Genomic DNA, 15,641 nt, shown 5'->3' with positions numbered 1-15,641 from the left:
AATTTACTCAAATATATATAATTGTACATAAATCATGGTAATTAATATTGTTGTGATAAATATGGAGAAAAAGTAGGGACTCTACTTAAACTTTAATATTCAGTATTATGTGTTATTTAGGTACAAAGTAATTATGGAAGCTTTGGGTCTTCGACAATGTCGGCCATTTTAGGTCTAGCACAATGCCCACAAGCTCGAAGCTTGAACGCAGCTGAAAGCGTGCGGGGTGAGGTGAAAGGGAGCGACGTCGCATGCGTAGAGCCGACCCGAGCAGCATTCCTTAGTTCGCTCAACGTCCGCGAGGCGCTACGTTGCCTATCTCCGCGCCGCCCGTTCATACAAAGAACGCCTCAAAATTGTAAAAAAGTGTGTGATGTATTGATTAATTTCAACGTATTTCAAACACAGAAAGCATCCTTGTACAAAATCAAACGCGTTCGGTATCATATTCATTCAGTTTTAGTGATAATAGTGAGCTTTTGTAGGGGCCACGTCCCATAAAATTCCACATTTATCGTTAAATAAAATCTAGTGTGGGGCGAAATGGTGGATTGCTGTGGCGTTAGTGAAAAGGTTTTTACCATGCTATAAGACGTTTTACAGACGTATTGATGAACAAATTGTGTGACTAAATATGGATTGGTATTGTGTATGATTGTGGATAGAAGATTTTGTGTTGTGTTGTGTATAGTATGCGATCAGTGAAACCATAAAACATAATGGTGTCCTTCGGTTACTTTGGCCTACGTCAGGCGCCCTGGACCCTTTTAGTATTAATATTCTTCTTTGAAAGCGCGATGGGTAATCTCGCAAAGTCATTTTACATCCATTGGAATACCACAAATAGCATATTCAGAATAGACAACACAGACCATGTCTTTGATTTGAATAAAGGGAACACTCAGTTTGAGTATGATCAAGTAAATATACTGTGTCCTGTGTATGCTCCAGGGACTTTTGAGGAGGATACAGAAAAGTATATAATATACAATGTTAGCAAAGAAGAGTATGATACGTGTAGGATAACAAATCCGAACCCTCGTATAATAGCTATATGCGACAAACCGCACAAATTGATGTACTTTACGATAACCTTTAGACCATTTACACCGCAGCCTGGTGGGCTGGAGTTCCTGCCAGGGAAGGATTATTATTTTATATCAACGTCCAGTAAAGACGATCTGCATAGACGCATCGGGGGACGGTGCCTCAGTCATAACATGAGGCTGGTGTTCCGGGTTTGCTGCAAGCCTGAGGAGCAGTCTCCAGTGCCAGCTCCTCAGCCGACGCTGCCACCACCTCCGTCCCCTCCAACTATTCCACCGACTACACCCAGCACCACAACAGCGAAAGCTGTTACGAAAAAGACGCACAAGTACGACAAGTCGCCAAACGAGGTTGTGAAGAGCGAGGAACTGTCTTACTCACGCGGGGCAGCCCTGGCTTCTTCCATAGCCCTGGCGCTCGCCGTGAGCGCCGTGTTGGCTCCGCTGGCTCGGTGAATGTGCGCCAAAGCGACGCGGCCCCCGCGTCCCGAGGCAAAGCCCTATTCAGCCCAAGACACACAGACACTGCAATATCTACGACCAGACTCTCTAGTCTATACGTGAATTGGTGTGTGTTGTGACAAATATGTGTGTGCACTCGTGGATTGAGGATTTCAGTGCGTAAGTGGCTAGTATGGGGTTAGACTGTGCGTTTCCTAGTTTCCAGAAAGTTCCAATGACAAAATCTTAGTTTTTAAGGGACTGCGCCTAATATTAATATTACTATAATCAGGCCTATGAATAATCGAAGACCTTTAGCAGATGCTGCCGATAGTTGCGTATTATAAACATATTATATATTAATATTAAAAGTTAACAATATGTATGTAACATAGGTTTCTTAAAACATTAGGAATTAAATTTTTTATATTTTCACTAATGCAATGAAGGATATTTGATTAAGAAATAGAATTCAATTAAATTTAGGGGAAAATATTATTTAAAAGTTAGTCTCTAGTTTAGTTCGAAAACAAATTTATTCATATGATTAACGCTTAAAAATTTTATTTATACGAAATTTCGGGCAAACCACTTGTCCTGACGCACTGTGATTTTGGTTTTATTTAGGGTGTAATTTTTGTCTATGCTTTTTATGTGATATTGAATTAATGTATTTAAAAGTGCATTTTCACCTCAGTAATTATCATGACTGATTTTATTGCTTTTTTTATTGATTTACGCAAGCTTATTTTCGATATTATTGTTTTTCTGGTGACTTTATGTCATACAATACTCACTTTGAAGGAAACTTCAATACGGCAATATTACCTTTGCCAGCAATAGCCCAATTACCGTCTTCATTGATTGGTTTCTGCCTTGATTTGACAATTTGTATCAGTGGACAATAGACAACATTATGTTTAAATACGCCAAAACTACAAAACTTAGCTATTTTGCATTCGTTTAGGTTTATGTGCCTGTTTTTAAAAAGTCACACTAGAATTGCTTGCAGAAAATATTTGGAAGTTGTTCGTAAATTTTGTATCATTCAACTACCTACTTTCTAACTAAAAACCTATTTGTAAATAAACAAAATCGTCCAAATCGTACAATAGAAATTAGAAATCTTACTTATTTATCTCGTATTATCATATCAATAACGTGCAACTTTGCAAAATTTCACTAATAAAGGCCCAATATAAAGTTGTCCAGATATGAAAGTAGGTAAATTAAGTTGTGGGTTACCTACTTAAATACTTTACTGGGAAGAATTCTTATTAATATCATTCTTTTCAAGCAAAGAAAAATTATATTGCAAGTTGGTCTCTGAATTTCGTTTCATGTAATTTTTATATTATACAGTGACAAAGTTAATTTGTGGCAAAATATCAAAACGATTTCAAAATGGCAGATGAAACTGATACAAATTAACATCATATTATAAACAACGAAGCACTTTGTGCCATCATTTACAATAAAATAGTCAAATAGTTAAAGTAGTTGAAATAGACCGGTTTTCTGTTAGACATACGCATTTTAGTGGCAGTATATTTTAAAATAGCTTAAGATCATTTGAGTTTCATATTATATTGATGTTATTAGGTATCAAAGACGCATTCCGAATCATAAAGGTCCAAATCCAACGATAAATTAAATGCCTTAATGTGTGTTCATAATCTAAAACGTATTAAGTATATAAAATTGAAATTTATAGTAAAACCAAAGTAAATATTGGTATAAACTAAATTAGAAATATAAACATTGATGCTAAATTTAACACTGAAAATTAACAAAATACCAACGTATGCAATAACATAACAAATGAAGAAATAAAGGAAAATGAATGAAACGAAACATCTGATGAATAAATATATGAATCATTTTTCGCATTCATTTCAGTGATCAATCATTATGAAATAGCAAACGATTCGAAACCTATTTCTAATTAACAAATTGTTACATGACTTAATTGAGACACGTGGCGTGAAAACACAGAAACATCTCAGGCTAATGCATTGTTTTCTAAACAGATTTAAAAATAAACGACATTTTATCTCTGACACCTATTAAATTAGGGAGGGCGATTCTAAAACTTTAGGCATTTTGTGAACATAATGAAATGGACGAGTTAATTAATCTATTAGGCTGTTAATCGTATTTGCCATATTTGAGAGATTTTAGCCCTTATTATGCAGAAGCACATTTACTAATATGAACCACGTTAGCACAATAATAATATGTTCCTACCTGCAAAGTACAAAAAAATACTAGACGCAAAATGAAACGGTAGAATTTCCTAGCTAAATTTCGTCATTATTTTATTAGTATATATAGTATATTAGTCCATTGCCAGACATAGGCCTAATCTAATTCATGCCACTGAGCCTGATCTTTGGCTCGTCCCGCTAAAATGAATAGATTTTGGGTTATTGCTATACAATCCCAATAAAGATAAACGATAAATTATTGGCATTTAATTCATACAAAATACCGTTTCTTGTGTAGAAATTTAGTGAGGTTTATATCCTTTACCTGCTCAACGGTAAATGGAAGATAAATAGTCTACAGTTTGAGGATTGTTCTCGTGTTCTCGCCATATGCTGAGTGCGTCTATTTTTATGAACAGTTTATTATACTTAAGCGTTTCTCCGTAAGGTTAAACGTCTAGTTATTTTCAGTTCTGAAGGGATTGTAAAGGATTCTGACTTATTTATTATAATCACTGATAATGTGGCTTTGAAATTAGATGTATTTGTGAGAGCACATACACCCACTGATTGAAAGCTACTTGAAAGGTTTTTAAACATAATAATTTATGTGAGTATGATTAAAACAGAATAGGCAAATGTCGAATTAGCAATAGCAATAATCATTCGAATAAATTGAAACCTATCGCTGAATAATAAATTCATTTAAAGTACTTAAGTAAATGTTGCTAAGTGATTCATGAATCAAACGTTTTTGTTTGTGGTTTTGATAAATGTAAGTAATATAATCGCAACAGCAACAAAAAACTTATGGGTACTTGAAGCAACAAAATGTCTTTCTAAAGTTTTATTTTTAAATACAAAACAAAAAGCGGCTAATCTTCTATAAAATAAATTTGTAATAACTGGTGAGTAAATATCCAATAAAATGTAACTTTTTCATCGAAATATATTTTGAGAAATATAATTCAACAAAAGATTCTAATAAAGAAAACAGTGTAAAAGTGACCGCCACAATATTTAACGGCATAAAACAAAATGCCAGCATTGAATGCTCGATTAGAAAGAACGATAAAAAGTTTTAAGTTATTATTCAAAGCGGGCATTATTTCACACAGATGCGTGTAGTTGTGTTTGGATGACATCAAAGAATTTAACTTTAGATTAATTAATGACATCATATTTGTTTAACTAGAATGAGAGCGCGAGTTTATTTTAACACATGCTTTTCTCAGAAGCGTAAAGATTTCATGGTGTATGGTTTATTGAAGCCAGATTGTAAGCTTTGATTTTCTAATTGAAATGATGATTGCTGCTGTCATCTCCATTTCCTATTATGCTATTACTAAATTAGCATCTTCCGAAAAATATTTATTCAGACATACCAGATCTAATTGATCTAAAGCCAAACCTTTAATTCTAGGCTGCTTAAGAATGATTTAAATCATAAATGAATCACGACTTTGCATAAAGTGATTAAAGAAGTTCATTCGTAAATGAAAACAAATTCTGATATTCAAATTATTATTGAGACAAACGGGTGTAAATGATTTTGAAAAACTTGATTGAAAAGATAAAACTCGGAGTGCTGCAAATATATTTAATTTCAAAGCTAAAATTGATGCAATATGAAACTCAAATGAAACACATTTCTCACTTAGAATTCTCTCTGATTAGTTTTCGGTTAGATGTGCTGTGTACTTAGTATAATTATCTTAATTATTGACCTCATTTGACGAATCTCTATGTCCGATAGGTTAATTTATTTTTGCATGGTCTTTTAGGTCTCTTTATGACGACGCATTCTTAGCATGAACCTATCAATGTTGAGGTTTCATGCTGATCAGGTGTTGTAAGAGAGATTCTGATGCCATGGGTTAAATAATTTTATATAAGTTGGGCGTTTTCCAAAACACAATGTATCATGGTTGACACATGCGTCTGGGTATTTACTGTCGTGATTTGGTTTCACTGACTCATATTTTTGGCAATTTGCTAAATTTCGTTCGCGTCCATAATTAGCTGATCAGTTAATCTAATAGACATTAGGAAATATTATTATGCTTTGCTGTGGATGTAGTTATGCATTTTAATGATGCATTTTTAAATAATGCTAAAATTATTGACATTATTAATTAGTTATCAAGACGATTCGTTGACTTCACAATCACAATGTTAACAGAAACCGAGAAAGTAATTGACCAAGTTGTTAATATTTTAGCACCACGGTATTGCCTCGGGGATGATATTTGCTGAAGGTAGGTTGATTTTTGTAAAATTCACTAGCAAATTAATTTGAAATAATTTAATTGAAATCCAAAAAAAAAATCCATAGCATGAAAAAAGAACTCTTTGGCTTTTCAAGGTAAGAGAAGCTCCAGAAAAGGTATTCACTTTTTTTTAAGATTTAAATATTTTTTTCTTTAAGGGCACAGGGAATTCTACGCACTGCTGTAGGTAGATTATCATCAAATTACCTACATCTTTTTCTTGAATAGTAGTTCCTTTTTTTAATTAATGCTGTAGAAGCACATAAGCTATAATTGATATGACCAATTTATCTTCGTAATGTAGTTGTTTTTCAATAATAAAAATATATTTAATTCGTATCTTTGTAAAGGCATTATCATAGAACAGTAAGGCCAATATAATCTACTAAAAGCATATGCCACATACCCAAAAAGACGTTTCTTTTAGATGATTTATATCTCATATAATGATTCTGTTTCACATGCTTGGTCAGGAAAACTGAAAAAAAATAATAAATTTACATTAAGTTCAAATCTGTTACGTTTTCCAAATTGTTAATGATAAATTAAAATACACAGATTCTGAAGTTTAACACATATTGAGCTAAGACAGGAAGGAAGAATAACCATTCAAAATGTAAAACTATCAGATCTAAACTGAAGCATAATTTATAAATCTGACGATAATAATACAACATCGGTGCTTTGTATATCTAATCTAACAATTATTTTTGCTTTCTCCATTCCTGTATGTACCTAAATATTGAATCTAAATCCTTTACCATAATGAATTACCAATAACATTCTCTTATTATGACGACTATTATTTAACTATGTTGGTTTCATCCAACTTTAAGTACTGTGAAGATGAATGAGGCGGAAACATGCATTTCACTGTATAGGTATCAGGCGCGAGTATATTAATATCGAATAAATTCCTAATTGCAAATGTCACACGGACTTCTACCATCAAAAATCCAATTTCATGATCTAGTTTTAGTTTACCTATATCTTCAAACTGCGTCAGTGGCGCAAATACCATGTACATCGTGAAGCGAGGATATTGGAAGGTTGTATCTGTAAAAGTTACCAACTGTAACTAGGCTTATAAGTGCTTCAATTTAAGATGCAAAAATAAATAGAGACACAAAATAGACGTCCATTTATGGAAAATAGTTCGTTACATATCTTTCTCGTAACCTTTTCACCAAGACCTAGATCTTTTCGTGCGTTGTAAAGACCCTGGACCTAATCAAGAGCCAACAACAATAATTTATAATGCCATCAACACAATACCAAACGTGACCCAACGCAGTTACGTAACTCTGTCGGACTTAATTGAATCTGACCTTGTCGCAGCAATTGAAATTGATGCAAATTAAATAAGACTCAACAATGACAAAGTAGCCAATTAACTTCTGGAGGTAGAAATAGCGTTTATTAAATGCAGAAATAAGAAAATATTAATTAAATCTGAATAATAGTGTCATTTTGGAGAACGTTTACACCCAAAGTGAGGATTTTAAGAATATTCTGTCACATACAACGACTCTTCGAAACCTTAACGCGATTCTTCCAGGTCGGTAAGCTGGCTTGGTTGATTGTCACTCTCTCTGTCTGATGATGAATGATATAGCTTATTAGTCTCTCCATCTCCGATATATGCTAAATGCATAGATATAATCTAGTTGTCTAATGAACAAGAAATTACAAAAAAATTTCGTTTTAGGCACAGGATTGCGATATTTAAATAAATTTGAGGTAAGTCTGGCCTATACAACAAAAGGGAAATCCAATTTTCTTGGCACTCTTTTTGTCTATTAGCAACAACTTTCAATACTCCCATCCCAAGGTATTTTAAACCAAACTCATGAAAGTGTTAGTACATCCAATTCTCAAAAAAGTCGGCTGACAACAGGCCTATTGCCATAACACCATCATCGTGCACAGCCAGCTATTGGGGAACGTCAGTTAACCAATGACCAACAATACGGCATTCGCCATAGATGATCGGCTAGAAAATACTTTAATGAAATTTCTGATTTTGTAGTTTCAGCTGTTCGTATTAGCCTGACCAATCTTCATCTACTGGCCTAGCCTTTTGGATACTAGGCTCTTGGTTACGTTACAAGTTTACTGAATTTTTAAGACTTGATTCATAAAACGCCCAAAATATAATGGAATGGTCCAAGCAAATTACTCATTTCTCTTTAATCACTAGCTAGCCAAATTAAATGTTTTTTCCCAGCAAAGTTAAATACAAATATCTTAAATCATATATTGAAAATTCAAATCATGCTTCATCAATGGTTTCTTTCATTTTAATCTCTCGTCGCTAAACAATAAGCGCTATACTAACTCTCTTGTTATGTAGTTATGACTGTCAGTAACCGCCTTTTATTTCAAACGCTAAAATGAATCTAATAGTATTTAGGTTATCGCGGTGATAATAATCCGAAAAATTTCCACTCCAATGGACTTCGTCAAATATTTTAGGATGGACATTGGACAGACTGATTTATCAATGAGTCTTATCCTTCCAATTGAATAAACAAACCCTATTCGAAGTAAATATATTGAGCACTTTATTACAAACTTTATTGAGCACAATATTTACTGAGAAAAATTAAATCATCTAAATAACTAACTAAGAACATACTCCCGAGCACAAAAAGGAGAAAAGAAGGTACTTTGTACGAACAAAGCTAGAAGCATAAAATGTTTTAATTACAGAATTTAAAGATTAATAATAACTTTAAAAGCTCTACATTACCGATAAGTTAAGGTCATATCAAATTAAGAGTTTGTGTAAAATAAGACTCTAGAAAAATATATTGCCATCTCTTTCCCCATTCACGTATTAAAAGTGAACAAATATCTCCTGTCTCGCTCAGATGTAATTCAATATGAGTCTGCGGTCTACCTGTACATTGTGTCTTTGGAATACCTGATAAATTAATTGATAACTTTAAGACTATATTAATTTCTTTACATACGCAATATTTAAACGTTTAAGAGACAAGGTGGATGAGTTTTAATCAAAAGGTGCCTGGCATTAATGTCTTTTGTTCAAACCTTTATCGTAATATGAATTTATCTGTCAATAGATGGCGTTATAATGTTTAGTATGGAATTAGAAGGAAAAGCTTGCTACAATATAAAAGAAGGTATTTCATGAAGGTGATATGAAATGCATTCTTATTCACGGACAACAAAATAATATATGTCTCTTAAATTAATTAAATAATATTATGAATAGAACGTCAGAAAATACTGTTGGGCGCCATCTTGTTTTGTGCGTAAAGGTTTAGACAAGATTCGATAAGCCAATTGTTTGCTCAGTGGAGGTTGTCATTTTCTATCATATTTTAGGTGAATTTTATTTTTTATTTCTTTTGAAATCATTAATTTCGTCCACTTTATTAGGAGCATTGAATATTGTGGGGTTCCACCATTGGTGATTGTGTGATATAAAATTTAAAAATGTATTATAACTGCGATTGGGTATAACATAAATCAAACAGAAAAAGGAAAACGTTAAAAATTTGTAATTATATAGTATAGAATGAGTACAAAAACTGTTAATAGGCAAAAAGTGATTTAGTGTTGTTAACGCCCTGCCTATAGATTTAACTGTCGGTATATTTTTTCAATCCCATTCAGTTTTGGAATTAAGCGAATAATACTATATAAAGAAAGATGTTTTAAACAAGAATATGGCATAAATATTATTTTAAAGTTATGATAAGTTAAAATCGTAACAAAAAGTATTAACGCGCCATTTTGGCGTTTGTGCAAGCATAGCCTCTACCTGCGTTTGAAAATGGAACGGCACAATAGACAATGCTCTTTTTTTAAATTCACATTGGTGCTACTAAAGACTAAAGTTTACTAGACAGAGAGAACCAGTTTGATTGGCAGCTACTATGAACCTTATCGCAATAAAATATCCTTGTATCCTTGAAGAGTTTGCGACGCCTACCAATACATTTACTGCGAAAAGGTTCTACTAATAAATCAAAATGGTCGACTGTCATTTTTTCGTACTTAATTTCGTGTGGCGTCACCTTTGTACTTAATTTAATATAGTATTATAAAAACTACCTCTTAAACTGTTTAAAAGTATTTTTCTATTTAATACTAGACAGCTCGCCACCTTGTTTCATATTATATTCGATGGCTTTCCGAATATCCTAAATTAAGGCCTTTGCCTATTCCTAAATCAATTGTTGGTTAAAAATAATAGTATGTAGGTTCGCGGATTTATAAGTGTATATTTTGCGGTGAAATAAATTGCTATTTATGTGGCCATAGTTATTTTATAGGAGCAGAGATATTTAATAGAGGCGGAAAAATGTAGGTATTATTTTAGTAGTTTAGACGGCAATCTAATTTGTTGCTACTCGAGTCTGTGAGAGGAAGACTATGCATAGATTATAGAGTAACGGTTGACAGCCACAATGTTTACTTACTCGGGGTTCATGATTCGAATTTTAAACGATATTCTTTCTGTTTTAGTTTTAATTTTCTAATGCTGACAATTTATTTCTGATGTCAATTCTATTCTTATATATTTTCATGGTTGAGTTAAATTTCACGATCAGTAAAGATATTATAATTTGAAAAAAAGGAAATCAAAATAGAGGTCAAAACTACATAAAGAAATTTTTACCCGTATGTGTATACCTAACGGGGATTTCTTGTAATCAAGTGTGTTGAAAAATGATTTTCTTTTATTAAAATATAGTTTAAGCTGAGATAAAATTATAATAATTGAAGTGTACATCTATATTATATGAATATTTTGTCGCCTAAGTAACTCAAGTAACAGTTTTTATTCCATTTTTTTGTTCAAGTACAGTGTTACATAGAATGGCGTAATAACTCCAAAAGACTTGACATTTCGTATTGTTATTAAAATCGCTTTGTTATTTTACATTTTATTCATGAAATGTACATAAAAGATTCTGTCAGCTTATAATTATCGGTCTAAAGCTTAATATTGTAGGTTTCAATAACTGAATATTTGTTGAAACGTGTGTTCACTGTCAGATGTAAGAGTTAGTGATCAATTTAAGTAAAAATGTAATTTTTATGACAAACCTGTAAATGTGTAGATCTGAACCTATGAAATACATTAATACAGCCATTTTAGAAGTTTAATATTTCTATGTTTCAAATGCTGTTATGAATATTTATTTTTATTTAATAAGTTATTGTGTTAAATCTTTCTCATCTTTTTGTGTGTCTGTCTTAGATATTCAATACGTCTAGATAGAGCCTTTTGCTGCAAGACAACTGATGAAAATATGCCAGGTTTATAAGTTTAGTGTGCGTGACATGCTACGTCTTACTGTTAGTTTGCGTGCATTGCTCGAAATAGAGGTTAACTGTCAACCCCTATTTTTTTCGTAATTTTCACAGCTATCTAGACGTATGAATGATCTAAGGTGTCTTTAATGTGGTTTTACATTTATACAAAATATTGAAACAGAGATACAATATTAATTTGATGTATCAGATTTATTATCGAAAATGTATTAATATCTTGTATCAAAACATTGTTGTAAATCTTGAAATGTGTCTTGTTATTCAAGAACAGTTTAAAAACAAGTTTAATTAATATCGACAGTCTGTTATGAAATATGTATATTTTAAATTACAATGAAGTATTATAACAATGAAATTTCTTTATGTTTTTAGTGTTTTAAACGAAATAGCATTTAGAAATGACTTATCAGTGAAATTGTCAACGTTATTGGAAAATTTAGATTCATTTTCCTGTAAGCAAACACTCCCTTGCCACATTTCCTGTTGAAATATTGGCTTCAAACAAACTAGCCTATATTTTTTGTTTGTATATAGATAAAAGTATCGATAGATCTTATAAGTCATTTCAAGTTTATGTGTTTGTCACCACATATAAGTTTTACACGTGAAAATAACTTGAGTCTTGGAAAAGTAAACCAAGCATTTATCTGTTAATAGTATTCATGCTCTGGAAAGAAGGATATAGGGACGTCACTTTTATCAAAGAAGATGCATCTAAAAAAGTAATGGCTAATTACCGTGATGCATTAATGTATATTAACTTATGTTTAGTAAAATTTAATAGGTAAATCATAAATTTAACCACAGATCACTACAAGGCAGTTAAATAACACGAACCATATAAAATACAGTAAGAGCATCTATAAGAGGAACTTTAAGGGAAATGAAATAAAATTCGAGTTTTCAATTTGTCGGTAAATATTCGACTTATTATATTATTTTGAGATAGATATATTGTGTTTATTTTTGGGGTGTAAATATATTAAAATGGTTTATAGTTTTAGATTTCGAATGAGGGAGATCGAAATGAGTTTTTGAGTTGTGACAGTTTTGTACTGAGTTTTTCATTTTATGATGATCTACTATATTTAGCTTATAATAAGCTATGTTTAAAATATGTGCTTGGGTGCATTGTTATTTAAGCAAAGTTCGTGCAGATATCGTGTTCCCGCTATTGTATATTTTTAGTGTTTTTCTTCGGATAATTTATGAAGTCAGACTAATTTTTCACAGATAATTTCTTTATAGCCTTAACAATATATCTGTTATCCATACAAGTTCTGTAAAGTTAATACGAATCTGTAAATACGAATTCCGAATGCACAAATGCAATTTCATACAAAATGTGCTACTTGGTGCACTATTCCTATATTTAAAAAAAAGTTCTGATTTCGATTCTGAAAATTTTGCATTCGGCATCCTAAACGCAATATTCTCACACGTTTGGTATAAACTGCCGCAACTGTTCATTCGTTTCCATTTTGATCTATACTAGCTTCAAAAATATTGCCGTGGTCCTATGGAATTCCTATTTGGTTTTCAATTCCGAAAATCAAATCGCATAACATATGGCTAATTTTATATTGTGGTTCCATGGTGAGAATGTTTGGTTTACTATCTGTCTATAAATAGTCTGCAACCTTGCAATACCTAGTGACGTAACCATCCTTTTTTCTAGTTCATGCTATTAAAACTTAATTTATACTATTATAGTAATGCGCGAAACATCTATATGAATTTATATTATTTTGTATTCTTCAGTATAATTAACTTTACTTATATTTTTTCTCCTCTACCAATAATTGTATAAAAGTGACGACTAAAATTTGACATTCCTAAATTTGTGTTGTCTCTCTCTAATGAACGCATTAAACGGACTAAAGAAAGAGACGATTATAAATTTGAGTGTTATTGTAATTGTATATTTTGTAACGTACCGGCCAATCTCTGCTCTTGATTATAAATTGTTATAAGGGTCATCCATAATGGCGTCATCAGATTATTGAAAACTATATTCAGAAAAACGTATGAATTTACTATGAAACGCATTTGTTACTTTTCAAAGATCGAATTTATTCGTTGGAAGTCCATTACCACATAATATGATCGATGGAATTTACGCAACTGAAATTCTGCTGCAAATTTTACGCTATCAATCTTCCTAGAAATTACAAAATTTTCTTGCAAACTACATGAGGGTTAGCAATGCTTTTCTTCTCTGCTTCTCACCGTCTCAGCAAAGTGTGGGTAATCACTAAGCATTAGGAACTCGTTTCATTTCACCCACACAATTTTAATGGATAATGTGTCACACTACCTAGCTAAGACTCCCTCCATAAGTTCGTTGCAGAAACAAGAGCTATCAAAGTTAATTATTCTCGATGAGCAGTGCTTGCTTGGTGATCAGAAACATTCCTCAGCAAATCTCACCGCCCACTTTCTTCTACAGTGCGACTAATCGCTCGTCGCCCTTGTACGCTCGCAACAGCCCAGCCACAAAAGTTCTAGTTTTCATTTTTTGTGACAAAAGTAATGAAATGAAAAGTAATCTAAAATACCTTTTACCGTCCTTTTCCCTTTAATTAAACGATAATAAGTATTGTACTCAAAATACTGAAGGACTGTTTGATGTTTTATTATAAAAAGCGATTTGTTTCTTATATATATTGACTTAAATTTTTGGGTGTGTGAGCGACTTTCGAAATTTTTGGATGTTGTTTTCTAAAGTTCACTCTTTTACATTAATTGAATTGGAGGTTTTTCTTGCCACAATAAAATCTAGCTTAAAAAGCTGCCATTATAAAAATGTAACGTATCATATATATTTTTATTCTAAAAAGAGATTTTAAATCAAAAACTATCACTCTTTCCAGTGCCTCAGACCTGAGAAGAACAGACTCAGTAAACTCAGCAGGCTTCTACGTGTTTTTGTCGATCAAAGCAAGAGAAACATTTTGATGTATTGCATAGATGGCACTAACAATAGTTAAGACCGCCCTTAGTCAATAAAAATAATTAATAAATTAGGATGTGAGTTTCGTAGTGTGATATCACTTAAATAATTGCATGAGGATTCGAATTTCGAATAGGGATGATTATTATGCCGTTAAAGATTGATCATTCATCATTATTGTTTATTCAGAAGAGACACCAGCAACACAACAATCATCATTCAATTATACTATTAAGCACTTTAAGGACAGCTCAATAAGAACATAGCCTTATGCCTTTGCTGGTGTAAACAGCATTTAAAAGTATGATTAACTTACAATGATGAACAAATTATACCGTGTAAAGAAAAAAAATATAGAGAACCAAAAAATGATGATGGAAATGACTTAAATTACATTTGAAAGAGAGAAGAAGAAGAGAAATATAACGATGTAATCACATTAACGTTTTCAATCACGAATTCTTTTAAATTTCGTAAAACATTTGTTTTATAATTTTCTGGGATCATGTTGTAGAAACATATACATCGCCCAACAAAACAATTACTAAATCGACTTAACCAAGTACTAGAAAATTCGCTAATAATTAAACGACATATTATTTAAAGTTCTGATACGATGATTCAGAGATTTCTAACCACTTTCTATTCATCGCATAACTTATACTCCACACATCAATTTTATAAATTGTAAATATTTGCTTGTTTATGCTTAATCATCTATTACATTTTGCAAAAAGCATACGTTTTACCACACCGTACAACGTTTAATAAGTGCAATGTGACAGCACGATTACAGCGTAATTTGCCAGAATTTTGGTTGCGTATTCTACGCTAGTTTCCTACACGAAGAAGAATGATATTGGTTCGTTGAAATCTAAGGTTGTTATTTGTACCGATAATTTCAGATGAATTTAGATTTGTGTCATTATGGTTGACCTGGAATGGGGTGTAAAATAGTTTCGCGTAAGGGTGGGTTGTCGAAAATGTACCTTCTAAGTATTATGTATAAGTATAATGTAAATATGTTGTTAAGTGTAGAACCCTGTAGCTATTTATTTTTACGATTTCTGGCCTTTGTTGAAATCCAAAGTTTTAATTTATTTTTCGACCAATAAATGTTGGAGAGAACTATAACTATGTTTTATTTGACGACTCTTGAGCTATTTTATACCATATGACCATTGGACGGTCCGGTGGGCGCCCTGCACCAATTGGTCCGGCGTCGTTCTCGGTACGTTACGGATGGTAATAATTATGTGCGGTGGACAATGCGACATACCATCGAATATGGTCCGCTACCAGACCTCGTCCGGGCACGTTCGGGCGTAGGTACCAAATCCGAGCATGTAGCTTTACTGATCTAGCGGACCCAGGTTCGAACCCCGTTAGCAACCGTTTGAATTATGAATAATAC

At 32.4% G+C, this 15,641-nt stretch overlaps 1 protein-coding gene across 1 annotated transcript; it reads left to right on the top strand.

Annotated features, from left to right (window-relative positions):
• The first annotated feature begins 295 nt into the window (after positions 1–295).
• LOC126971455 (ephrin-A4) lies at positions 296–15,361 on the top strand. Its single transcript, XM_050817776.1, has one exon. It carries the CDS (start codon positions 720–722, stop codon positions 1,500–1,502), a length of 783 nt encoding a protein of 260 aa, XP_050673733.1. The 5' UTR covers positions 296–719; the 3' UTR covers positions 1,503–15,361.
• Positions 15,362–15,641: the final 280 nt, after the last annotated feature.

The sequence above is a fragment of the Leptidea sinapis genome, chromosome 23, assembly GCF_905404315.1.
Source record: "Leptidea sinapis chromosome 23, ilLepSina1.1, whole genome shotgun sequence".
Classification (NCBI taxonomy): domain Eukaryota; kingdom Metazoa; phylum Arthropoda; class Insecta; order Lepidoptera; family Pieridae; genus Leptidea; species Leptidea sinapis.
The sequence above is the reverse complement of the archived record's forward strand: the minus strand, read 5'-3'. Positions and strand labels throughout refer to the sequence as shown.

What these genes read in the sequence shown, in the direction of transcription:
- LOC126971455 (XM_050817776.1), top strand. Translation starts at nt 720, where the DNA reads ATGGTGTCCTTCGGTTACTTTGGCCTACGTCAGGCGCCCTGGACCCTT.